The sequence below is a fragment of the Manis javanica genome, chromosome 2 (genome assembly GCF_040802235.1).
Source record: "Manis javanica isolate MJ-LG chromosome 2, MJ_LKY, whole genome shotgun sequence".
Classification (NCBI taxonomy): domain Eukaryota; kingdom Metazoa; phylum Chordata; class Mammalia; order Pholidota; family Manidae; genus Manis; species Manis javanica.
Window position 1 is genome coordinate 36,585,631 of NC_133157.1, and position 26,961 is coordinate 36,612,591.

General features: G+C 38.6%; 1 protein-coding gene across 11 annotated transcripts in view; it reads left to right on the top strand.

The window, feature by feature from the left end:
* The window catches only part of UBAP2 (ubiquitin associated protein 2), a 146,055-nt gene that overhangs the window by 15,444 nt on the left and 103,650 nt on the right, over positions 1-26,961 (top strand). For 9 of the 11 annotated variants that reach the window (XM_037009826.2, XM_037009823.2, XM_037009820.2 and 6 more), the window contains one exon: positions 23,366-23,505. The exons of 1 other annotated variant lie outside the window; for it this stretch is intronic. In XM_037009826.2, the coding sequence (XP_036865721.2) occupies positions 23,407-23,505 (99 nt within the window). In that variant the 5' untranslated portion in view covers positions 23,366-23,406. Of the gene's footprint in view, positions 1-23,365; positions 23,506-26,961 lie in introns of those variants that run through there. One more of the 11 variants, XM_037009831.2, reaches the window with a different exon arrangement.

Genomic DNA, 26,961 nt, shown 5'->3' on the forward strand with positions numbered 1-26,961 from the left:
AGTAAGACCATAATTTTAGTAATTCATTGTTTTTGTATTTTACCAATGTTTTTTCTGCATTTTCTAATTTATTTTATCAATCAGCATATGCTGTTTCCACCCATTTTTTAATCAGGTTATTTGCTTTCTGGGTGTTGAGGCATGTGAGCTCTATATATTTTGGATGTTAACCCCTTGTCGGATATGTCATTTACAAATATATTCTCCCATACTGTAGGATGCCTTTTTGTTTTGCTGATGGTGTCCTTTGCTGTACAGAAGCTTTTTCATTTGATGTAGTCCCATTTGTTCATTTTTGCTTTTGTTTCCCTTGCCCGAGGAGATGTGTTCAGGAAAAAGTTGCTCCTGTTTCTATTCAAGAGATTTTTGCCTATGTTGTCTTAAAGAGTTTTATGGTTTCATAACTTACATTCAGGTCTTTGATCCATTTCGAGTTTACTTTTGTGTATGGAGTTAGACAGTAATCAGTCTCATTCTCTTATATGTAGCTGTCCAGTTTTGCCAACACGAGCTGTTGAAGAGGCTGTCATTTCCCCACTGTATATCTGTGGCTCCTTTATCATATATTAATTGACCATATATACTTGGGTTAATATCTGGGCTCTGTAGTCTGTTCCATTGATCTACGGGTCTGTTGTTGTGTGAGTACCCAATTGTCTTGATTACTGTGGCTTTCTAGTAGAGCATGAAGTCAGGGAGCATAATCCCCCCAGCTTTAGTCTTTCTCAGGATTACTTTGGCTGTTCAGGGTTTTTTGTGGTTCTATATGAATTTTAGAAGGATTTGTTTTAGTTCATTGAAGAATGGTGTTGGTATTTTGATAGGGATTGCAGTGATTCTGTAGATTGCTTTAGGCGGGATGGCCATTTTAACAATATTAATTCTTCCTATCCATGAGCACGGGATGTGTTTCCATTTATTGGTGTCGTCTTTAATTTCTCTCATGAGTGTCTTATAGTTTTCAGGGTATAGCTCTTTCACGTCCTTGGTTAGGTTTATTCTGAGGTGTTTTATTCTTTTTGATGAAATTATGAATGGAAGTGTTTTCTTAATTTCTCTTTCTGCTAGTTCATCATTAGTATATAGGAATGCAACAGATTTCTGTGTATTAATTTTTTATCCTGCAACTTTGGCAAATTCAGTTACTAGTTCTAGTAGTTTTGGGGTGGATTCTTTAGGGTCTTTATGTACAATACCATGTTATCTCAAACAGTGACAGTTTAACTTCTTACCAATCTGGATGGATGCCTTTTATTTCTCTGTGTTGTTTGATTGTCGTGGCTAGGACCTCCAGAACTAGGTTGAATAAAAGTGAAGAGAGTGGGCATCCTGGTCTTGTTCCTGATCTGAAAGGAAATCCTTTGAGAACTTTTAAAAGGAATATTGATGTTTGGGTCCTAGTCTGAGCATCTCTGATTTTACTAGGACCTGGTTTTGTTTCTTAGAAGTTGCCCAAGTGATTGTACTGTGCAGCCAGGGATGGTAGTGAATAGTGATCTGCTGTTCCAGAGTCTTAAACTTTGATACTGATACTTAATTTGTAGAGATATTCGTGATGTTTGTGGAAATACCACTGTTAACACTTGGACATGGATGGAATGGCACATTTGGCTAAAGAGTATGCTTGCAAACCTGGGTTGAGACTTTCTAGTGCTTTGTGGAGTAGCTGCTTTTCTGAGTTCTTCTGTGTTTTACCATTCTGTTGGCTCTTCAGGCCCGCTGTGCAACATGGTAGGAGATAATAGCATAATTATCCAGTAATTCCATGTTCCCAGATTGTGTGAAGAACTTTGAGTGAAGACTGAAAGCAAAAAGCTTCCTGTAAGTGTACTATTGTTTATATGGATGGGTACAAATTCTAGGGACAAGACCAGAGAAAGATACATGAGGTGGACAGAATCTAAGTGGAGCAAGAAAAAAAGAGTGTGTATGTGTCTGTCTGTGTTTACCAAGAATTATCAGTGGATTATGAGAAAGCCATTAATACATTCCAGTAAATGGATGACTTATGAAATTCTATTTTCATCTGATTACAGTCTTGTTGGTTTTTTTTTTGATCTCATTACTCTACAATTACATGAGGAACATTATGTTTACTAGACTCCTCCCATTACCAAGTTCCCCTGACATTCCCCATTGCAGTCATTGTCCATCAGCGTAGTAAGATATTGTAGAATCACTACTTGTCTTCTCTGTGTTGTACAGTCCTCCCCATGCCTCCCCACGCCTCCCCACATTATACATGCTAATCATAATGCCTCCTTTCTCCCCCATCCCCCTTATCCTTCCCTTCCCACCCATCCACTCCAGTCCTTTTCCCTTTGGTAACTGTTAGTCCATTCTTGGGTTCTGTGAGTCTGCTGCTGTTTTGCTCCTTCAGTTTTTTCTTTGATCTTATACTCCACAGATGAGTGAAATCATTTGATACTTGTCTTTCTCCGCCTGGCTTATTTCACTGAGCATAATACCCTCTAACTCCATCCATGTTGTTGCAAATGGTAGGATTTGTTTTCTTCTTATGGCTGAATAATATTCCATTGTGTATATGTACCACATCTTCTTTATCCATTCATCTACTGATGGGCACTTAGTTTGCTTCCATTTCTTGGCTATTGTGAATGGTGCTGCGATAAACATAGGGGTACATTTGTCTTTTTCAAAGTGGGTTGCTGCATTCTTAGGGTAAATTCCTAGAAGTGGAATTTCTGGGTCGAATGAGATTTCTATTTTTAGTTTTCCACAATGGTTGAACTAGTTTACATTCCCACCAGCAGTGTAGGAGGGTTCCCCTTTCTCTCAAGTTTTTTTTAATAAAAAAATAGATCCTTTACTAGTTTTTGTGGAGTAGTGACCCTCTAATGTTGGTGTCATCTTGTATTATTTGGTGGTGCTTGTTTGAATGTATTTAAAAGTACAGTATTCATATAACTTGGTAGAGCTTGTTAAATGCTATATAAATATATCTATTTTAGAGATAGGGCTGTTAGAAGAAGGGGTTAAGATGGATCATGAGTAATGAGGGATTTTTCAAGGGATAGGAGGGCAAACAATCAGAAAATAGCTGCTGAGCTAGGGTCTTGGGTAAAAGAGTGTTTAGAGCCAAGAAATTAGCAGCGTAGGAGTGGGACAGGTATATTAAAGCAGCCATAGATAATTAAATAACCTTTTCTTCCCTGGCCTTAGGTAACCTGAAGAAAAATGACTATTATCAAATAATTTTTGATGTTCTGTACTATTAAGGTCCACCAACATGCATCTTTCCCATGGGCAGATTATATGCACAGAATAGCAGATAACACTGTGGCCTGAATGTAGGGGAGTTAACTTTGTTCACCAGCTGCTTGAGGCCTGACTCTACTTTTAGCAGCTGTAGAGAATAAAAGCATCAGCCTTGGTCCTTTACTGGCATGCACAGCACAGGCAGTTTAGCTGCATGGAATTGGGTCTCATGCTAAAGTCCTTTGGCACCATAGCTGCTTTAGTTTCTACTAGGTTGACAGACCTTTTGCTGGCTGGTTGCTCTGGACCTCCCAGTCAGCTGAGGTTCCAGTCCTGTTCTATGCAGGAGTGAATGAATGAATTTCTTCTGCAGAAGAAGGTTGAGAATAGTGGGTATTTTCTTAATAGAAAAAGCAAGAACACAGATTGGAAGTCAAGTAAAAACGTAACAGAACTGGTACAAACACGTAACATCAGAGCCAAGGGAGCTATATGTAGTCCCATTCCCTATCGGTATAAAGGCTGGGAATATAGGTGAGATTCTGACCCAGAACCACATATTTTTGCATCAGGTATGAGCTGTGCTGGTCATGCCAACAGTATGGATGCTGTCATAAGAAGACGAAGCTGAGTTGGACACTTAGGCTTGCAGCATAGCATACTGGTTAAGAGCACAGACTTTCAAGCCAGATGGCCTGTGTTTGAATCTTAATTTTACCACTTACTAGCTGTGAATCTCTGTAGGTCTTTGTTTCCTGTCTGGAAAATGGGAGTAATATTAGTACGTACCTCAGAGTGTTGTTGGGAAACTTAACACTGTGCATATTAAGCACTTTAATAATGTCTGGTACATTTGTTAAAAACTATGTTTGCTGCTATTATTACTTACTGGTTTTAGGCTTTTGGGAATGAGTGAGTGAGTTCTTCCTATAGATTAAGGACCCCTTATTCCTCCTCTCCAGTCCAAGATAGTCCTGGCACCATTCATTACCCTCAGGACTGAGTAAACAGCATCTCTCTGAGCATTCTTATTGAAGGCTTGCTTTTTGAACATTAATCATATATTCTGCTTTTAAGTAGTTGGGCCCTTAGCTGATTAACTAATTCTTGTTGCTTGGGTTAATTGCATTCTGTTTGAGAAAAAGGCATTTGTATTGCTTTTTCTGGAATGAAAACCTTTTTGGTACAGTAGATGAGGTACTCTGCACCACTGTGTTCATGAACCTCCTGGTTTTAGAGGTATTTCCAATGCTGACACATTGTGATACTATCTGAAAGCCCAGTTGGTGCTTTCATCAAAACCTGTTACCAAAAGTGTTCTGTAACTCTTCAGAATGATCAAATGTGACCTTGTTTTTCTTTTAGGGTTTTATGATATTAGGGTTTTTAGTTAATGTTTTACCGAACAATGCTTTTTATGCTTTAAAATAGGGCTCTCTTTTGATGACCTTGTGGTATTTGCTTATTTAAGCTTTAATAGAGGTGCAGGTGGCTTTTAACCATTTTCAGTTCATTCCAAACTCTGGAATCACGTGAAAATGCAGCTGTTTCACTGAGGTATCTTATCTCCAACATTCCTGGAAAAGCATAGCAGTTAATGAAACATTTTCTAAAAATGTCATTTCTGCAGAGAAAGTCTTTGTAGTTTAATCAAGTTGATTTATTCTCCAGGTTTACTTTTGTTATATTGCTATTAAGATCATTCTTGCATTTTAGATAATCTAGGAACCTTTATATGGAATTTTGCTGATGACTTTTTAAAAAGAGGCTAAAAATGTAGTAGGAGTTCTTACCTGTGTTAAAAGCTATCAAATTTTAATTTACTTTGAGATAAAGTAAATACAGGTTTTTAAATTTGGTTGAATAGATTGAAATGACTTGGTGCTTCCAGCCGCTCAAGAACCTGATATATGTGTGGTTTGAGTTTACTAGATTATTTTTAGAATCTCTTGATCTTGTCTGTTTCTATTCTAAGAATTGTCTTGGAACCTCTTACAGGGTAGTAGTTCTTGTGGGTGGAGGGGATGGAACACAAGTGTAAACTGAATTCCTTGGGTTTGGCTATTGGGTGCTTACTGCAGAAGTATTCCTGTATGCTACACGTAGCTCTGTTTCCGGAAAAGAGAATGTAGAATTTCCCTGTATGAAAGTATGTGAGTTAAAGGTGTTCATTTTATAGTCTTATTTTCCATGCCTTATTTCATAGTTCATTGGTGGTAAGAGTTTTTAAGGGTGTTGATACTTAACTTTGACAACTTACACTTTTACCTTGATTTATGAATTCACTGTCCCCAGAAATTTTACATAAAATTAATAAAAGAAAAGTTATCTGTTAATTATCCTGTTAAATTTATATATTTTCTGAGCTGTTTTTTCCAGAAGATTCTAGTAACACTTCTTTCCCTCTTTGCTTGCTCTGTAAAATCCCAGTTTTATGTCTGGAAATTTTAGCTGGGTGCCTTAAGACTTTTTTTTATGAACAGGAATCCATGCTGTTGTGACATTTCAGTATTAGTGTGGAGGGCCATACTGGCAGAAATTAAGCTAGTCCAAGATTGTTTAAAGCGAGCATGTGCTAGGGCTGTCATTTTATTTTGTTTTGTTTTGTAAGGATTCTATTTGCAACATTTATGCCAAAGGCCTCTTTATGAATATATAACCCAGAGCAGTAAACCTTAATTAAAAGAGAAAAATGCTTAGTTCCTAACAGTAGTAAGTAAACATAAAGAAAGCAATGTACTTCTCATGTGTCACAAAGCTGTATAATTCTCGTTTAGCCATGGAACTGGGGCCATTATTTCTAGTCTAATCACCTACTCATTATGAATGTGGATTAAAGTTCAGTGCTTAGAATGCAGATAAGTCTTAATGCTTATACTGAGGCAAAGAATTAGTAAAATTTTTAATTTTTTTATTTGGGTATCATTAATACACAATTACATGAGCAACATTGTGGTTACTAGATTCCCCCCATTATCAAGTCCACACCACATACCCCATTACAATCACTGTCCATCAGTGTAGTAAGATGGTGTAGAATTACTACTTGTCTTCTCTGTGTTGTACTACTCTCCCCGTGCACCCCCAACCACTACATTATGTGTGCTAATCATAATGCCTCATTTTCCCCCTTATCCCTCCCTTCCCACCGATCCTCCCCAGTCTCTTTCCCTTTGGTAACTGTTAGTACATTGGGTTCTGTGAGTCTGCTGCTGTTTTGTTCCTTCAGTTTTTGCTTTGTTCTTATACTCCATAGATGAGTGAAATCATTTGATACTTGTCTTTCTCTGCCTGGCTTATTTCACTGAGCACAATACCCTCTAGCTCCATCATTGTTGCAAATGGTAGGATTTGTTTTCTTATGGTTGAATAATATTCCATTGTATTTATGTACCACATCTTCTTTTTTAAAAATTTATTTTATTTTTTTATTTTGGTATCAATCTACAATTACATGAGCAACATTATGTTTACTAGACTCCTCCCATTGTCAAGTCCCCCCACATACCCCATTACAGTCACTGTCCGTTAGCGTAGTAAGATGCTATAGAATCACTACTCCTTGTGCCCCCTCTACATTATGTCTGCTAATAGTAATGCCCCTTTTTTTACCCTTATCCCTCCCAACCTTCCCATCCTCCCCAGTTCCTTTCCTTTTGATAACTGTTACTCCATTCTTGGTATCTGTGAGACTGGTGCTGTTTTGTTCCTTCAGTTTTGCTTTGTTCTTATACTCCACATATGAGTGAAATCATTTGATGTTTGTCTTTCTCCACCTTGCTTATTTTACTGAGCATAATACCCTCTAGCTCCTTCTGTGTTCTTGCAAATGGTAGGATGTGTTTTCTTCTTATGGCTGAATAATATTCCATTGTGTTTATGTACCACATCTTCTTTATCCATTCATCTACTGATGGACACTTAAGTTGCTTCCATTTCTTGGGTATTGTAAATAGTGCTGCGATAAACATAGGGGTGCATCAGTCTTTTTCAAACTGGAGTGCTGCATTCTTAGGGTAAATTTCTAGAAGTGGGATTTCTGGGTCAAATGGTATTTCTATTTTGAGCTTTTTGAGGAACCTCCACACTGCTTTCCACAATGGTCCAAATAATTTACATTCCCACCAGCAGTGTAGGAGGGTTCCCCTTTCTCCACAACTTTTCCCACATTTGTTGTTGTCTGTCTTTTGGATATTGGCTGTCTTAACTGGTGTGAGGTGATACCTCAGTGTGGTCTTTTTTTTTTTTTTTTTTTATGTTCACCAGAACGGGGCACTTTTTTTTTTCTTTTGGTATCATTAATCTACAATTACATGAAGAACATTATGTTTACTAGGCTCCCCCCTTCACCAAGTCCCCCCGACATACCCCTTCACAGTCACTGTCCATCTGTGTAGTAAGATACTGTAAAATCGCTACTTGTCTTCTCTGTGTTGTACAGCCCGCCCTGTGCTCCACACACACTGTACATGTTAATTGTAATGCCCTCTTTCTTTTTCCCCGCCCTTATCCCTCCCTTCCCTCCCATCCTCCCCAGTCCCTTTCCCTTTGGTAACTATTAGTTCATTCTTGGGTTCTGTGATTCTGCTGCTGTTTTGTTCCTTCAGTTTTCCTTTGTTGTTATACTCCACATATGAGTGAAATCGTTTGGTACTTGTCTCTCTCCTCCTGGCTTATTTCACTGAGCATAATACCCTCTAGCTCCATCCATGTTGTTGCTAATGGTAGGATCTGTTTTTTTCTTATGGCTGAGTAATATTCCATTGTGTATATGTACCACATCTTCTTTATCCATTCATCTACTGATGGACATTTAAGTTGCTTCCATTTCTTGGCTATTGTAAATAGTGCAGCAATAAACATAGGGGTGCATCTGTCTTTTTCAAACTGGAGTGCTGCATTCTTAGGGTAAATTCCTAGAAGTGGAATTCCTGGGTCAAATAGTATTTCTATTTTGACCATTCTGAAGAACCTCCATACTGCTTTCCACAATGGTTGAACTAATTTACATTCCCACCAGCAGTGTAGGAGGGTTCCCCTTTCTCCACAACCTTGCCAACATTTGTTGTTGTTTGTCTTTTTGATGATGGCGATCCTTACTGGTGTAAGGTGATATCTCATTGTGGTTTTAATTTGCATTTCTCTGATGATTAGCTATATGGAGCATCTTTTCATGTGTCTGTTGGCCATCTGAATTTGGAGAGGTGTCTGTTCAGCCCCTCTCCCCATTTTTTAATTGGATTATTTGCTTTTTGTTTATTGAGGTCCATGAGTTCTTTGTATATTTTGGATGTCAATCCCTTATCAGATTTGTCATTTATGAATATATTGTCCCACACTGTAGGATACCTTTTGGTTCTGTTGATGGTGTCCTTTGCTGTACAGAAGCTTTTCATCTTGAAATAGTCCCACTTGTTCATTTTTGCTTTTGTTTCCCTTGCCTGGGGAGATATGTTCATGAAGAAGTCACTCATGTTTATGTCCAGAGATTTTTGCCTATGTTTTTTTCTAAGAGTTTTATGGTTTCATGAGTTATATTCAGATCTTTGATCCATTTCAAATTTACTTTTGTGTATGGGGTTAGACATTGATCCAGTTTCATTCTCCTACATGTAGCTGTCCAGTTTTGCCAGCACCATTTGTTGAAGAGACTGTCATTTCCCCATTGTATGTCCATTTCTCCTTATCGTATATTAATTAACCATATATTGTTGGGTTAATGTCTGGAGTCTCTATTCTGTTCCGCTGGTCTGTGTGTCTGTTCTTGTGCCAGTACCAAACTGTCTTTATTACTGTGGCTTTGTAGTAGAACTTGAAGTTGGGGTGTGAGATTCCCCCCACTTTATTCTTCCTTCTCAGGATTGCTTTGGCTATTTGGAGTCTTGGATGGTTCCATATGAATTTTTGAACTATTTGTTCAAGTTCGTTGAAGAATGCTGTTGGTAATTTCATAGGGATTGCATTAATCTGTAGATTGCTTTGGGCAGGATGGCCATTTTGATGATATTAATTCTTATTCATCCCATGTTCTTGGCTAGAATCTATTTGTTAGCGTCCTCTTTAATTTCTCTTAAGAGTGTCTTGTTGTTTTCAGAGTAATAGGTCTTTCACTTCCTTGGTTAGGTTTATTCCTAGGTATTTTATTCTTTTTGATGCATTTGTGAATGGAATTGTTTTCCTGATTTCACTTTCTATTAGTACATTGTTAGTGTATAGGAAAACTACAGATAACTGTGTATCAATTTTGTATACTGCAACTTTGCTGAATTCCAGTATTAGTTCTAGTAGTTTTGGAGTGGAGTCTTTAGGGTTTTTAATGTACAATATCATGTCATCTGCAGATAGTGACAGTGTGACATTTTTACCTATCTGGATTCCTTGTATTTCTTTGTTTTGTCTAATTGCTGTGGCTAGGACCTCCAGTACTATGTTGAATAGCAGTGGGGAGAATGGGCATTCCTGTCTTGTTTCCAATCTTAGAGGAAAAGCTTTCAGCTTCTCGCTGTTCAGTATGATATTGGCTGTGTGTTTATCATATATGGCCTTTATTATGTTGAGGTATTTGCCCTCTATACCCATTTTGTTCTGAGTTTTTATCATGAATGGACATTGAATTTTGTCGAATGCTTTTTCAGCATCAATGAAGATGATCATGTGGTTTTTGTCCTTTTTGTTGATGTGGTGGATGGTGTTGATGGATTTTTCAAATGTTGTACCGTCTTTGCATTCCTGGGATGAATCCCACTTGGTCATGGTGTATGATCCTTTTGATGTATTTTTTAATTTGGTTTGCTAATATTTTGTTGAGTAATTTTGCATCTATGTTCATCAGAGATATTGGTCTGTAATTTTCTTTTTTGGTGGCATCTTTGCCTGGTTTTAGTGTTAGGATGATGTTGGCTTTGTAGAATGAGTTTAGGAGTATTCCCTCCTCTTCTGTTTTTTGGAAAACTTTAAGGAGAATGTGTACTATGTCTTCTCTGTATGTCTGATAAAATTGTGAGGTAAATCCTTCTGGCCCATGGGTTTTGCTCTTCTGTAGTTTTTTGATTACCGCTTCAATTTCATTGCTTGTAATTGATCTGTTTAGATTTTCTGTTTCTTCCTTGGTCAGTCTTGGAATGTTGTATTTTTTTAGAAAGTTGCCATTTCTTCTACATTATCCATTTTGTTAGCATACAATTTTTCATAGTATTCTCTAATAATTCTTTGTATTTTGGTGGTGTCCATAGTGATTTTTCTGTTCTCATTTCTGATTCTGTTTGTGTACGTAGAATTTCTTTTTTTTTTTGGTAAGTCTGGCTAGTGGGTCTATCTATTTTGTTTATTTTCTCGAAGAAACCGCTTCTGCTTTCATTGATTCTACTGTTTTTTTCTTTCTTATTTTATTTATTTCGGCTGTGATCTTTATTATGTCCTTCCTTCTACTGACTTTGGGCCTCATTTCTTCTTTTTCTAGTTTCATTAATTGTGAGTTTAGACTGTTCATATAGGATCGTTCTTCTTTTCTGAGGTAGGCCTGTATTGCAGTAAACTTCCCTCTTAGCACTGCCTTCACTATGTCCCACAGATTTTTTGCAGTGTTGAGTTATTTTTGTCATTTCTCTCCATATATTGCTTGATCTCTGTTTTTATTTGGTCATCTATCCATTAACTATTTAGGAGCATGTTGTTAAGCCTCCATGTGTTTATGGGCTTTTCGGTTTCCTTTGCAAAATTTATTTCTAATTGCATACCTTTGTTGTCTGAAAAGCTGATTGGTACAATTTCAGTGTTTTTGAATTTACTGAGCCTTTTTTGTGGCCTCATATGTGGTCTATTCTGGAATATGTCCTGTGTGCAGTTGAGAAGAATTTGTATCCTGCTGCTTTTGGTTGGAGTGTTCTGTAGATATCTGTTAGGTCCATCTTTTCTAATGTGTTGTTCAGTGCCTCTGTCTCCTTACTTATTTTCTGTCTGGATGATCTGTTATTTGGAGTGATTGGTGTGTTAAAGTCTCATAAAATGAATGTATTGCATTCTGTTTCCTCCCTTAATTCTGTTGGTATTTGTTTCACATATGTAGGTGCTCCTCTGTTGAGTACATAGATATTTTTTTTATTAAGGTATTATTGATAAACACTCTTATGAAGGTTTCATATGGAAAACAATGTGGTTACTACATTTACCCATATTGTCAAGTCCCCACCCATACCGCAATGCCGTCACTGTCTATTAGTCTAGTAAGATGCCACAGATTCACTATTTGCGTTCTCTGTGCTACACTGTTTTGCCCATGATCCCCCACACACCATGTGTACCAATCATAATACCACTCAGTCCCCTTCTCCCTCCCTCCCCACCTGCCTTCCCACACCCCTCCCCTTTGGTAACCACTAGTTCCTTCTTGGAGTCTCTGTGTCTGCTGCTGTTTTGTTCCTTCTGTTTTCCTTCGTTGTTGTACTCCACAAATGAGGGATATCATTTGGTACTTGTCTTTCTCTGCCTGGCTTATTTCACTGAGAATAGTGTCCTCCAGCTCCATCCCTGTTGTTGCAAATGGTAGGATTTCTTTCTTATGGTTGAATAGTATTCTGTTGTGTATATGTACCACATCTTCTTTATCCATTCATCTACTGATGGACACTTAGGTTGCTTCCATATCTTCACTGTTGTAAAAAATGCTGTGATAAACATAGGGGTGGATATATCTTTTTTAAACTGGGCTGCTGTATTCTTAGGGTAAATTCCTAGGAGTGGAATTACGGGTCAAATGGTATTTCTATTTTTAGTTTTTCAAGGAACCTCCATACACAGCTTTCCACAATGGTTGAACTAGCTTACATTCCTGCCTAAAGTGTAGGAGGATTCCCCTTTCTCCACATCCTTGCCAGCGTTTGTTGTTCTTAGTCTTTTCTATGTTGGCCATCTTAACTGGTGTGAGGTGATATCTCAGTGTGGTTTAATTTACATTTCTTTGATAATTAGCGATGTGGAGCATCTTTTCATATCCCTGTTGGCCATCTGAATTTCTTCTTTCTAGAAATATCTGTTCAGATCCTCCGCCCATTTTTTAATCTTGTTTATTGATTTTTGTGTGTTGAGGTTTGTGAGCTCTTTATATAATTTGGATGTTAACCCCTTGTCAGATATTTCATTCACAAATATATTCCTCCATACTGTAGAATGCTTTTTTGTTTTGCTGATGTTGTCCTTTGCTGTACAAAACTTTTTTAGCATGATATACTCCCATTTGTTTATTTTTTATTTTTTTTCCATTGCCTGAGGAGATGCTATCAGGAAAATGTTGTTCCTGTTGATATTCAAGAGGTTTTTGCTGTGTTTTCTTTTAACAATTTTGTGGTTTTATGACTTACTTTCAGATCTTTGATCCATTTTGAGTTTACTTTAGTGTATGGGGTTAGACATTAATCCAGTTTCATTCTCTTGCATGTAGCTGTCCAGTTTTACCAACACCAATTGTTGAAGAGGCTGTCATTTCCCCATTGTATATCCATGGTCCTTTATTGTATATTAGTTGACCATATATGCTTGGGTTTATTTCAGGGCTCTCTAGTCTGTTCCATTGGTCTATGGTCTGCTTGTGCTAGTACCAAATTGTCTTGATTTCTGTGGCTTTGTAGTAGAGCTTGATGTTGGGGAGTGTAATCCCCCCTGCTTTATTCTTCCTTGTCAGGATTGCTTTGAGTATTCAGTGTCTGTTGTGGTTCCACGTGAATTTTAGAAGGATTTGCTATAGTTCATTGAAGAATGATCTTGGTATTTTGATAGGGACTGCAGTGAATCTGTAGATTGTTTTAGACAGGATCTCTATTTTGACAATAATAATTCTTCCTATCCACGAGCATGGGATGTATTTCCATTTATTGGTATCCTCTTCAATTTATCTCATGGGTGTCTTGTAGTTATCAGTGTATAGGTCTTTCACTTCCTTGTTTTTGTTTACTCCTAGGTATTTTATTGTTTCTGATGCAATTGTGAATGGAATTTTTTTTCCCATATTCTGCTTTTAAATCACTCCATTGTGTGTTTCTTTTCAGATACTGTATTCTTCAGTGTCTGTATCTCATTCCTGAATTCCTCCCTGAGTTCTTGAATATTCTTCTTTACCTGCAGGAGCATGTTTATGATTGTTTTTTTTTTTTTTGAGAGGGCATCTCTCATATTTATTGATCAAATGGTTGTTAACTATAAAATTCTGTATAGGGGGGTCAGTGCTCAATGCACAATCATTAATCCATCTCAAGCCTAATTCTCGTCAGTCTCCAATCTTCTGAAGCATAACGAACAAGTTCTTACATAGTGAATAAGTTCTTACATGGTGAACAGTACAAGGGCATTCATCACAGAAACTTTTGGTTTTGGTCACGCATTATGAACTATATACAATCAGGTCAAATATGAATATTCGTTTGATTTTTATACTTGATTTATATGTGGATCCCACATTTCTCCCTTTATTATTATTATTATTTTTATTTTTAATAAAATGCTGAAGTGGTAGGTAGATACAAGATAAAGGTAGAAAACATAGTTTAGTGTTGTAACAGAGCAATTGTAGATGATCAGGTGTGTGCCTGTAGACTATGTGCAAATCCGAACTACACAAGGGCAATAAAACATCCACGGATGCAGAAGCTTTCTCTCAAAACAGGGGGGGATGAGGTTCTAAGCTTCACCCCTGTTCCCCGATTTCTCACCTGATGGCCCCCCTGCGACTGTGCCTGTCTTAGGTTGTTCCTCCCTTGAGGAACCTTACCCGTCTCTGGCTAACCAGTCATATTCTGGGGTCATACAGGGAAATGTAAAGTTGGTAAGTGAGAGAGAAGCCATTTTCTTTGAAAAAGTTAGCTTTTTACTTCTTTGCAGATTTATGCCCTGTGGCTTCTATGCCCAGCATTTGTCTCGAGGTATCTTTACCACCTGGAGGAATTATGATGCTTGGTAAATTCGATATGAGGCACGAATTCTATTTAAGGGTTGTAATTAGGAAGGAGGAAGAAAAGCTATAGAGGTAGCATATGGAAGAAAACTTGGGAGGATTGATTATTTCTTTGACATATCTTCTTGTAGAGTACCTTAAGCATGTATAGGTTTTAAACTACCAACTAACTTGCGCACACATATTAACATAATAGGAATATGGTGACATAAACTAAGCAAATCTAAAATTACCATCCATCTCCAGTGAAGCCAAGAAACCCAGTTAGGCACCCTAGGCATTTGTGAAAATTTATCTGTGATATGATGGATATTGTCCAACTGTACTTGAACAGTCTGAGAGAAATTAGACAAATTAAAGCAACCCATTTCTGGGATCTGTTCACATCCCATATGTCCTTTTAACCGTAGATAGTCTATAGTCGTAAGATTTTGGAGCGCTACACCTTGCACCCCTCCCAACTCCTGGTTGAGTTCCAACAGTCCAAATCCACTCAAATTCATTGTCTCACTGTATGCACATGCCAGCCTAGACATCTCCCTCCTCATTCCAATGGCAAGTCCAGGAAACGGTGGGATGGATGCAGCCACAACTGCAGCATCGCCCGGATCCCTGTGGAGGCTTTTTGATGATCATCCCCCGGCACGAGTCCTCCAGAGAGTGCTGATGCCGGAAGCTCCTCCTCATATCGTATCTTAGTTCATTTTCTAGGTAGCCAAGCTAGGTCTTGATCTTCTGCATAAAAACAAACAGACCCTTTGCCCACACTTTGACATGCCCTCTGTACCACTGTGTAGAACTCATTGGAGGTCCGCACACAGGAACTGCTTTATTTTTATTTTTTTATTTTTTTATTTTTTATTAAGAGAAAGTAATATCAGAAAAGAGTACCTCCATAGCCAATCATCTGATACCCTTTAAGTGATCAAAATTAAGGATATTAAACCATGCGTTAATCTTTGATTTACCAATAGTTTTATCCTATCAAGGAGTAATCCCCCTTTTCTTTCTTTCTTTCTTTTTTTTTCCTTTTTTTAAAAATCTTTAATCTACACTTTCTTGAAGAATACTATGTTTACTATGCTCTCCCATATACCATGACCCCCCTAAAAACCACATTACAGTCACTGTCCATCAGCATAGCAAAATGTTGTAGAATCACTACTTGTCCTCTCTGTTGTACAGCCGTCCCTCCCCTTTCTCCCTCCCCCCCCATGCATGCTAATCTTAATACCCCCTTTCTTCTTCCCCCCCACTTATCCCTCCCTGCCCACCCATCCTCCCCAGTTCTTTTCCCTTTGGTACCTGTTAGTCAATTTTTGGGTTCTGTAATTCCGCTGCTGTTTTGTTCCTTCAGTTTTTCCTTTTTTCTTATACTCCTCAGATGAGTGAAATCATTTGGTATTTCTCTTTCGCTTGGCTTATTATTTCACTGAGCATAATACTCTCCAGCTCCATCCATGTTGCTGCAAATGGTAGGATTTTCCCTCTTCTTATGGCTGAGTAGTATTCCATTGTGTATATATACCACATCTTCTTTATCCATTCATCTACCGATGGACATTTAGGTTGCTTCCAATTTTTGGCTATTGTAAATAGTGCTGCGATAAACATAGGGGTGCATCTGTCTTTCTCAAACTTGATTGCTGCGTTCTTAGGGTAAATTCCTAGGAGTGGAATTCCTGGGTCAAATGGTAGGTCTGTTTTGAGCATTTTGATGAACCTCCATACTGCTTTCCACAGTGGTTGAACTAATTTACATTCCCACCAGCAGTGTAGGAGGGTTCCCCTTTCTCCACAGCCTCACCAACATTTGTTGTTGTTTGTCTTTTGGATGGCAGCCATCCTTACTGGTGTGAGGTGATACCTCATTGTATTTTTAATTTGCATTTCTCTGATAATTAGCGATGTGGAGCATCTTTTCATGTGTCTGTTGGCCATCTGTATTTCCTTTTTAGAGAACTGTTCAGTTCCTCTGCCCATTTTTTAGTTGGGGTATTTGTTTTTTGTTTGTTGAGGCATGTGAGCTCTTTATATATTCTGGACGTCAAGCCTTTATTGGATCTGTCATTTTCAAATATATTCTCCCATACTGTAGGGTTCCTTTTTGTTCTATTGATGGTGTCTTTCGCTGTACAGAACCTTTTCAGCTTAATATAGTCCCACTTGCTCATTTTTGCTGTTGTTTTCCTTGCCCAGGGAGATATGTTCAAGAAGAGGTCACTCATGTTTATGTCTAAGAGGTTTCTGCCTATGTTTTTTTCCAAGAGTTTAATGGTTTCATGACTTACATTCAGGTCTTTGATCCATTTTGAGTTTACCTTTGTATATGGGGTTAGACAATGGTCCAGTTTCATTCTCCTACATGTAGCTGTCCAGTTTTGCCAGCACCATCTGTTGAAGAGACTGTCATTTTGCCATTGTATGTCCATGGCTACTTTATCAAATATTGATTGACCATATATGTTTGGGTTAATTTCTGGAGTCTCTAATCTGTTCCACTGGTCTGTGGCTCTGTTCTTGTGCCAGTATCAAATTGTCTTGATTACTATGGCTTTGTAGTAGAGCTTGATGTTGGGGAGTGAGATTCCCTCCTGCTTTATTCTTCTTTTTCAGGATTGCTTTGGCTATTCGGGGTCTTTGGTGTTTCCATATGAATTTTTGAATTATTTGTTCCAGTTCATTGAAGAATGTTGCTGGTAATTTGATAGGGATTGCATCAAATCTGTATATTGCTTTGGGCAGGATAGCCATTTTGACGATATTAATTCTTCCTAGCCATGAGCATGGGATGAGGTTCCATTTGTTAGTGTCCCCTGTAATTTCTCTTAAGAGTGACCTGTAGTTTTCAGGGTATAGGTCTTTCACTTCTTTGGTTAGGTTTATTCCTAGGTATTTTATTCTTTTTGATGCAATGGTGAATGGAATTGTTTTCCTGATTTCTCTTTCTATTGGTTCATTGTTAGTGTATAGGAAAGCTACAGATTTCTGTGTGTTAATTTTGTATCCGGCAACTTTGCTGTATTCTGATATCAGTTCTAGTAGTTTTGGAGTGTAGTCTTTAGGGTTTTTTATGTGCAGTATCATATCTTCTGCAAATAGTGACAGTTTAACTTCTTCTTTACCAATCTGGATTCCTTGTATTTCTTTGTTTTGTCTGATTGCCGTGGCCAGGACCTCCAGTTCTATGTTAAATAACAGTGGGGGGAGTGGGCATCCCTGTGTGGTTCCCGATCTCAGAGGAAATGCTTTCAGCTTCTCACTGTTCAGTATAATGTTGGCTATGGGTTTATCATATATGGCCTTTATTATGTTGAGGTATTTGCTCTCTATTCCCATTTTGCTGAAAGTTTTTATCATGAATGGATGTTGAATTTTGTCAAATGCTTTTTCAGCATCTATGGAGATGATCATGTGGTTTTTGTCTTTCTTTTTGTTGATGTGGTGGATGTTGATGGATTTTCGAATGTTGTACCATCCTTGCATCCCTGGGATGTATCCCATTTGGTCATGGTGTATGATCCTTTTGATATACTGGTGAATTCTGTTTGCTAATATTTTGTTGAGTACTTTTGCATGTACATTCATCAAGGATATTGGTCTGTAATTTTCTTTTTTGGTGGGGTCTTTGCCTGGTTTTGGTATTAGGGTGATGTTGGCTTCATAGAATGAGTTTGGGAGTATTCCCTCCTCTTCTATTTTTTGGAACACTTTAAGGAGAATGGGTATTATGTCTTCTCTGTGTGTCTGATAAAATTCCGAGGTAAATCTGCCCGGCCCCGGTGTTTTGTTCTTGGGTAGTTTTTTGATTACCGTTTCAATTTCTTTGCTCGTAATTGGTTTGTTTAACTTTTCTGTTTCTTCCTCGGTCAGTCTTGGGAGGTTGTATTTTTCTAGGAAGTTGTCCATTTCTTCTAGGTTTTCCAGCTTGTTGGCATATAGGTTTTCATAGTAGTCTTTAATAATTCTTTGTATTTCTGTGGAGTCTGTCGTGATTTTTCCGTTCTCATTTCTGAATTTGTGTTGATTCTCTTTTTCTCTTAATAAGTTTGGCTAGAGGCTTATCTATTTTGTTTATTTTCTCAAAGAACCAGCTCTTGGTTTCATTGATTTTTGCTATTGTTTTATTCTTCTCAATTTTGTTTATTTCTTCTCTGATCTTTATTATGTCCCTCCTTCTACGGACTTTAGGCCTGATTTGTTCTTCTTTTTCCAGTTTTGATAATTGTGATGTTAGACTATTCATTTGGGATTGTTCTTCCTTCTTCAAGTGTGCCTGGATTCCTATATACTTTCCTCTTAAGACTAGTTTCGCTGCATCCCACAGAAGTTGGGGCTTTGTGTTGTTGTTGTCATTTGTTTCTATATATTCGTTGATCTCTCTCTTGATTTGTTCGTTGATCCATTGATTATTTAGAAGCATGTTGTTAAGCCTCCATGTGTTTGTGAGCCTTTTTGTTTTCTTTTAGAATTTATTTCTAGTTTTATACCTTTGTTGTCTGAAAAATTGGTTGGTAGAATTTCAAAATTTTGGAATTTACTGAGGCTCTTTTTGTGAGCTAGTATGTGGTCTATTCTGGAGAATGTTCCATGTGCACTTGAGAAGAATGTATATCCTGTTGCTTTTGGATGTAGAGTTCTATAAATGTCTATTAGGTCCATCTGTTCTAGTGTGTTGTTCAGTGCCTGTGTGTCCTTACTTATTTTCTGCCCGGTGGATCTGTCCTTTGGGGTGAGTGGTGTGTTGAAGTCTCGTACAATGAATGCATTGCAGTCTATTTCCCTCTTTAGTTCTGTTAGTATTTGTTTCACAAATGATGGTGCTCCTGTGTTGGGTGCATATATATTTAGAATGGTTATATCCTCTTGTCGGACTGAGCCCTTTATCATTATGTAGTGTCCTTCTTTATCTCTTGTTACTGTCTTTGTTTTGAAGTCTATTTTGTCTGATATTAGTACTGCAACCCCTGCTTTCTTGTCACTGTTGTTTGCCTGAAATATGTTTTTCCATCCATTGACTTTTAGTCTGTGCATGTCTTTGGGTTTGAGGTGAATTTCTTGTAAGCAGCATATAGATGGGTCTTGCTTTTTTATCCATTATATTACTCTGTGTCTTTTGATTGGTGCATTAAGTCCATTTACATTTAGGGTTACTATTGAGAGATATGTACTTATTGCCATTGCAGACTTTAGATACATGGTTACCAAAGGTTCAAGGTTAGCTTCTTTAGTATCTTACTGCCTAACTTAGCTTGCTTATCGAGCTGTTATATACAGTGTCTGGAGATTCTTTTCTTCTCTCCCGTCTTATTCCTCCTCCTCCATTCTTCATATGTTGTGTGTTTTGTTCTGTGCTCTTTTTAGGAGTGCTCCCATCTAGAGCAGTCTCTGTAAGATGCCCTGCAGAGGTGGTTTGTGGGAAGCAAATTCCCTCAGCTTTTGCTTGTCTGGGAATTGTTTAATCCCGCCATCATATTTAAATGATAGTCGTGCTGGATACAGTATCCTTGGTTCAAGGCCCTTCTTTTTCATTGCATTAAGTATATCATGCTATTCTTTTCTGGCCTGTCGGGTTTCTGTTGAGAAGTCTGATGTTAGCCTGATGGGTTTTCCTTTATAGGTGACCTTTTTCTCTCTAGCTGCCTTTAAAACTCTTTCCTTGTCCTTGATCCTTGCCATTTTAATTATTATGTGTCTTGGTGTTGTCCTCCTTGGATCCTTTCTGTTGGGGGTTCTGTGTATTTCCGTGGTCTGTTCGATTATTTCCTCCCCCAGTTTGGGGAAGTTTTCAGCAGTTATTTCTTCAAAGAGACTTTCTATCCCTTTTCTTCTTTCTTCTTCTTCTGGTACCCCTATAATACAAATATTATTCCTTTTGAATTGGTCACATTGTTCTCTTTGTGTTGTTTCGTTCCTGGAGATCCTTTTATCTCTCTCTATTGTCAGTTTCTATACATTCCTGTTCTCTGGTTTCTATTCCTTCAATGGCCTCTTGCATCTTATCCATTCTGCTTATAAATCCTTCCAGGGTTTGTTTCACTTCTGTGATCTCCTTCCTGACATCTGTGATCTCCCTCCGGACTTCATCCCATTGCTCTTGTATTTTTCTCTGCATCTCATCCCATTGCTCTTGCATTTTTCTCTGCATGTCTGTCAGCGTGTTCATGATTTTTATGTTGAATTCTTTTTCAGAAAGACGGTTAGGTCTGTCTCCTTCTCAGGTGTTGTCTCTGTGATCTTTGTCTGCCTGTAGTTTTGCCTTTTCATGGTGATAGAGATAGTTTGCAGAGCTGGTACGAGTGACAGTTGGGAGAGCTTTCCTTCTTTTTGGTTTGTGGCCTTCCTCTCCTGGTAGAATAGCGTCCTCTAATGGCTTATGCTTGGGAGCTGTGCGCAGACCGGGCTTCAGCTACCTACCCGGTTGGTTTGGAGTTTAACTCAGCTGTTGCTGTGGGCGTGGCCGGACTGGGGCTGCCCCTCCAAAATGGTGGAACCCCGTTGGAGGGGGAGCGGCCAGGAGGCTATTTATCTCCATAAGGGGCCTCTCTGCTCCCTGTTGCCCAGGGGATTAGAGTGCCCAGAGATCCCCAGATTCCCTGCCTCTGGGCTATGTGTCCTGTCCTGCCCCTTGAAGACTTCCAAAAAGCACTCTCTGAACCAAAACACCAACAGCAACAACAAAAGAGAAAAAAAAAGAATAAAGAGAAGAAAAAAGGGAAAAACGCACGATTTTCTTTGTCTTCAGGCACCGGTCTCAGGCACCCGCTCTCCGGTCTTGCTGCCCTGTTTCCCTAGTATTGGGGTCCCTGTTCCTTTAAGGCTTCCAAAAAGCACTCACCAAAAAAAAAGGGAGAAATGTACGATTTTCCTTGTCCTCAGGCGCCGGTCTCAGGCACCCGCTCACCAGTCTTGCTGCCCTGTTTCCCTAGTATTGGGGTCTCTGTCCCTTTAAGGCTTCCAAAAAGCACTCGCTGAAAAAAAACCACTCCCGTTTCTTTGTTCTCCGGTGTCAGCCTCAGACACCTGCTCACCGGTCCTGCCCCCCTTTTTCCCTAGTATCCAAGACCCCATGCATGCACTCTGTCTGCAATCTGGTCCTGAATCCTGGGGCAGGGTGTTCAGCAGTCCTGGGCTCTCTTTCCCTCCCTGCTGACTCCTCTCCACCCGCCAGGGGCCAGGGGGAGGGGTGTTCGGGTCCCGCCGGGCTGGGGCTTGTATCTTACCCCCTTCGCGAGGTGCTGTGTCCTCGCAGGTGTGGATGTGGTCTGGAAGTTGTCCTGTGTTCTCTGGTCTCTATTTTAGGAAAAGTTGTCTTTGTTATAGTTTCATGTATATATGTGCTTTTGGGAGGAGATTTTTGCTGCTCTACTCACGCCGCCATCCTGGCTCCGCCCCCACATGTTTATGATCTTTATTTTGTAATCTCTTTCAGGGAAGATTGATGAGTTTAGTTTCATTTGTCCATCTTTCTGGTCTTTGTAGAATTTTGGTTTGAACTGGTTCCTTTGATATTTCATATTTGTAGGTGATGCCCTCTAGTGCCCAGAAGCTCTACTTCCTGGAGTTGCTCAGTCCCTGAAGCGATGGTGGGGTTTGCAGGCGAGTGGCACTGGTGCCTGTTGGGAAGAAAGAGCAGTTCCCTGCTTGCTGGCTGTAGTGCCTGTCTCCATTGCCAGGAGCAGTGGGCGAAGCGCGCAGGGAGAAGCCTCTATGCTTTGTACTTGTAGCTGCTGTAGGCAGGGCCACCCTCCTGCTGTCCTGGTGAAGTGGTGGGGGAAGATGGTTTGCCAGCAGGTTCCTGTTGGGAGGAAGGAGCAGCAGGCTGTGTATTGTGGTGAGGGGCCTCATAGCTGTGTAGCCAGCCAGAGGAATAGAGCGCCTGAAGCTCCTGAAGGCTTCCAACCTGCTGGGCAGAGTGCGCCTGGACAATTTTGTCCATCTGTCCTTTCTCCTGAGCATCAAGCTCTGTGCAATTTTTGACGCTTTAGCAGCCCTCTTGTTATGAAGTTTCTCAGACTGCCTGCTTTTCTTTTGTCCCAGAGTGGCGGTTGTGGATAAATGTTTTCCAGAAGCAGCTGGGGAATCTCAGTCTCTCCAAGTACTCTGCCTGTTTTAGCTTTCCAACCCCACTGGTCTTCAGAGCACTATGTTGGTTTGTGCTCTCAGAGCACATCTCCAGGGCTGGGTGTTCAGGAGTCATAGGCCTCCACCCCTCCATGCTGTGTTTCTCTTACTCCCTCTGGTGAGCTGGAGTTCGGGAAGGGCTTGGGTCCCTCTGGATTAGGGCTTTGGAACTTTACCCTTTTCCTTGATGTCTGCTGTTTTACCCAGGCTTAGGCAGTCTTCTACAGCCTTCTTTCCTGTTGCTTTTTCAGGATTAGATGTATTTGCTATATTTCCGTATTATATGTGATTTTTGGAGGAGCTTTCTGTTTCACCTCATGCTCCCATCTTTAATCCCTGGTTATTCTATTTTTGATTTTTTTTTCTTTTTAAGAATTGCCATACTCTTTTCCATAGCAGCTGTACTATTTTACATTTCCACCAACAGTATACAAGGGTTTCAGTGTCTCTGCATCCTCAATTTCTACTTAAAGTTTTTTGGTATAATAGCCATCATAGTGGATGTAGAGTGGTATTTCATTGTGGTAAACATGGTTTCATGACATATTTAGTTATATGCTTGGCCCATAGTAGCTATTCAGTAAATAATTGTCAAATAAATGAAAGCTATATTCACAGTTGTTTTTTTCTCCTTGAAAGATTTATTCCTTATAAGTGGTTTTTGCCTTTAGGTATAGTTTTCTCCTGGACAGCACATTTTAAAGTGGCTTATTGCCAGGTAAAATTTTGTTTTGGCAGAATGTTGTCTTTGGGCTCAAATACCAACTGCAAATGAAAAGAGGCAAGTAAAGCTATATATTGGTAGTAGTAATTACATACTGTGGTGAAATAATTGCTGGTTAAAATTGGTGGTATTTGAGATTTTGAGAATTGCTGTAATCATAAACCATAGACTTTTCATTAGTAAAATAGGCTTAATTACTGCCAGGAAAGTTTAAAATCCTAATGGGCTGTTCTTTGAGAATTTTTATTTTAGAGAACCTTCATGTTTTAATCTCATGTTTCCTCCTTTCTCTGAATTTTATCCTTGCCTAGTATTGTAATTTGGGAGTTTTGCTGACCATGCCTGCTTTCTTGCAGATTTTCTATTTTGTACATACATTACTTTGTATATACTGTATATGATGACTTCGGTGAGCAGTGAACGTTCCCGAGGTGCTCGGGAGAAAACACAGGTTTCGGCCATACAGGCAGCACAACTACAGAAACAAGTAGTGCAGGTAAGTTTTTGTGGACCTCGTTTGCCTTGTTTAGAAATACAGAAAGTAAGGGAGCACGTACATTTTAAGGTTCTCTTTTGCGGGAAACATCAGGATTTTGAACCTTGTTTTTAAAAAGTAGTTAGTGAGTGTGTAAAAGAAAAGAGGAAATGTCATTGATTTAGGTATAGTTGAATGTTCTTTCTTAAGTATTAATCCTGAACTTTTTTCTGCTCCTGTCAGCATCTAGGCTGTGTACTTTTCTTTACTATTGATCTAATCATGTCCCTGGAACATAATACAATACAATAATCCGATATATGGAGAAGTAGTATTTTGAAGTACAGACGTACCTGAATTACAAGAGAGTACAAAAAGCTGCCTTTTCTTTCAATTGTTGTTACCTGGAAAGAGTGCTTTAATCTTAGAATTAGAATGGCTTTAAATTAATAAGATGCATTTGTATAAAATACTTAACATGAAATAGTCCCTTTCTCAATTTATTTGTATTATTTAAATGATACAATCCATGTAAAAAGCTTTACATAGTCCTTGGTACAAAATTGAGCTTTCTGTACATGTTACTGACTAGATTAGCTAACTTTTTTTCAGAGGCAATATTGGAAGTAAAGAAACCTATGCAGTCATCATATTTTCAGATTGATGATTGGACTATAATAGCCAATTTCAGGTACTTTTTAAAAAATTTTAAGGTACTTCTTTATGATCATTCACATCCGAGTGCTCTGTTGATGTTAAGGGACATGGTGTGGACTCTACTTAATCATTGCATTATATTTTTCAATATAGCATTAGTCTTGTACTTCACTGCTATCAAGAGACATCTCTGCTATTCAGTGCTTGTTCCTAAATACATTTACCCTGATAGTATTTACAAAAGATCACGAAAGACTTTATTATTCAAAAATTCAGACTTTCTGGACTAGGCCTTCCCTTTATAGGGAAAGAAAATGTTTCATGCATAGGTTTTTATTAAAGAAGTAGTACAAGGTTTGAGTCATAGGTGCAGCCCTGCAAATAATTAAAGAAATACTTCATCTTTCTGTTTATCAAATTAGTAAAGATGACAAGTGTGATCTTTTGAAGGGGGTCCTATCTCCATCTTCTACCCAGGTAAAGTCTTTGGGCTGATTTCCAGAGAATTAAAGTCTCCAGACTGGAGAAATAGTTTTCCCATGGGTCATTTGGGGATGTTCCTTTTATCTAATTAGAAGAAAACACTGCCTACTGATCTCTGGGAAGGATTCCCAAACCTTTAGATTCTTTATTTTCTTTCTTACTCTTTTTTTATGATTAAGGGTCTCATTGATACACAATCTTATGAAGGTTTCGCATGAACACCACTGTGGCTATTACATTCACCCATATTATCAAGGCCCCCTACACACACCACATTGCAGTCATTGTCCATCAGCATAGTAAGATAGTTTAGAGTCACTACTTGTCTTCTCCATGCTATATACTGCCTTCCTGGTGACCCCCCTACATTATGTGTGCTAATCATAATGCCCCTTAATCCCCTTCTGTTTCCCTCCCCACCCCCTCCCCTTTGGTAAGCACTGGTCTCTTGGAGTCTGTGAGTCTCCTGCTGTTTTGTTCCATCAGTTTCACTTTGTTATACCCCACAAATGAGTGAAATCATTTGGTACTTGTCTTTCTCCATGTAGCTTATTTCACTGAGTATAAAACCCTCTAGCTACATCCATGTTGTTGCAAATGATAGGATTTGTTGTATTCTTATGGCTGAATGGTATTCCACTGTGTATATGTACCACATCTTCTTTATGCATTCATTTACTGATGGACACTTACGTTGCTTCCATATCTTGGCTGTTGTAAATAGTGCTGTGATAAACATAGGGGTGTATATGTCTTTTTGAATCTGAGATCTTGTTTTCTTTGGATAAATTCCTAGGAGTGGAATTCCCGGGTCAAATGGTATTTGTATTTTAGTGTTTTGGGGAACCTCCATATTGTTTTCCACAATGGCTGAACTAATTTACATTCCCACCAACAGTGTAGGATGATTCCCCTTTCTCCTCATCCTTGCTAGCATTTTTTGTTCCTTGTCTTTTAGATGTTGGCCATCCTTCCTAACTGGTATGAGGTGATACTTAATTGTGGTTTTAATTTGCATTTCTTTGATAATTAGTAATGTGGAGCAGTTTTTCATGTGCTTTGTTGGCCATCTGAATTTCTTCTTTGGAGAAGTGTCTGTTCAGATCCTCTGCCCATTTTTTAATGGGTTTTTTTTTAGCTTTTTTGCTGTTGATGTATGTGCACTCTTTATGTATTTTGGATGTTAACCCCTTGTCAGATATGTCATTTAAAAATATATTCTTTCATACTGTAGGATGCCTTTTTGTTTTGCTAATGGTGTCCTTTGCTGTACAGAAGCTTTTTAGCATGATGTAGTTCCATTTGTTCATTTTTGCTTTTGTTTCCCTTGCCTGAGGAGATACGTGTTCAGGAAAAAGTTGCTCCTCTTTATATTTAAGAGATTTTTGCCTATGTTGTCTTCTAAGATTTATGGTTTCATGACTTACATTCAGGTCTTTAAGCCATTTTGAGTTTACTTTCGTATATGGGGTTAGACAGTGATCCAGTTTCATTCTCTTACATGTAGCTGTTCAGTTTTCACAACAGCAGTTGTTGAAGAGGCTGTCATTTCCCCACTGAATATCCATGGCTCCTTTATTGTATATTAATTGGCCATATATGTGTGGGTTTATATCTAGGCTCCTAGTCTGTTTCATTGATCTATGAGTCTGTTCTTGTGCCAGTACCAAACTGTCTTGATTACTGTGGCTTTGTAGTAGAGCTTGAAGTTGGGGAACATAATCCCCTCAGCTTTGTTCTTCCTTCTCAGGATTGCTTTGGCTATTTGGGGTCTGTTGTGGTTCTGTATGAATTTTAGAACAATTTGTTCTAGTTCATTGAAGAATTCTGTTGGTATTTTGATAGGGATTTCATTGAATCTGTAGATTGCTTAGGCAGGATGGCCATTTTGACAATATTAATTCTTCCTATCCATGAGCATGGGATGTATTTCCATTATTGGTGTCTTTAAGTTCTCTCATGAGTGTCTTGTAGTTTTCAGGGTATATGTCTGTCACTTCATTGGTTAGGTTTATTCCTAGGTATTTTATTCTTTTTGATGGAATTGTGAATGAAATTGTTTTCCTGATTTTTCTTTCTGCTAGCTTACTGTTAGTATATAGGAATGCAACAGATTTCTGTGTATTAATTTTATATTCTGCAACTTTGGTGAATTCAGTTATTCTAGTAGTTTTGGAGTGAATTCTTTAGGGTTTTTTATGTACAATATCATGTCATCTGCAAACAGTGACCTAACTTCTTCCGTACCAATTTGGATGCCTTTTATTTCTCTGTGTTGTCTGATTCCTGTGGATACTACCTCTAGTACTGTACATCATTTAGTTTTATTTCTACAGT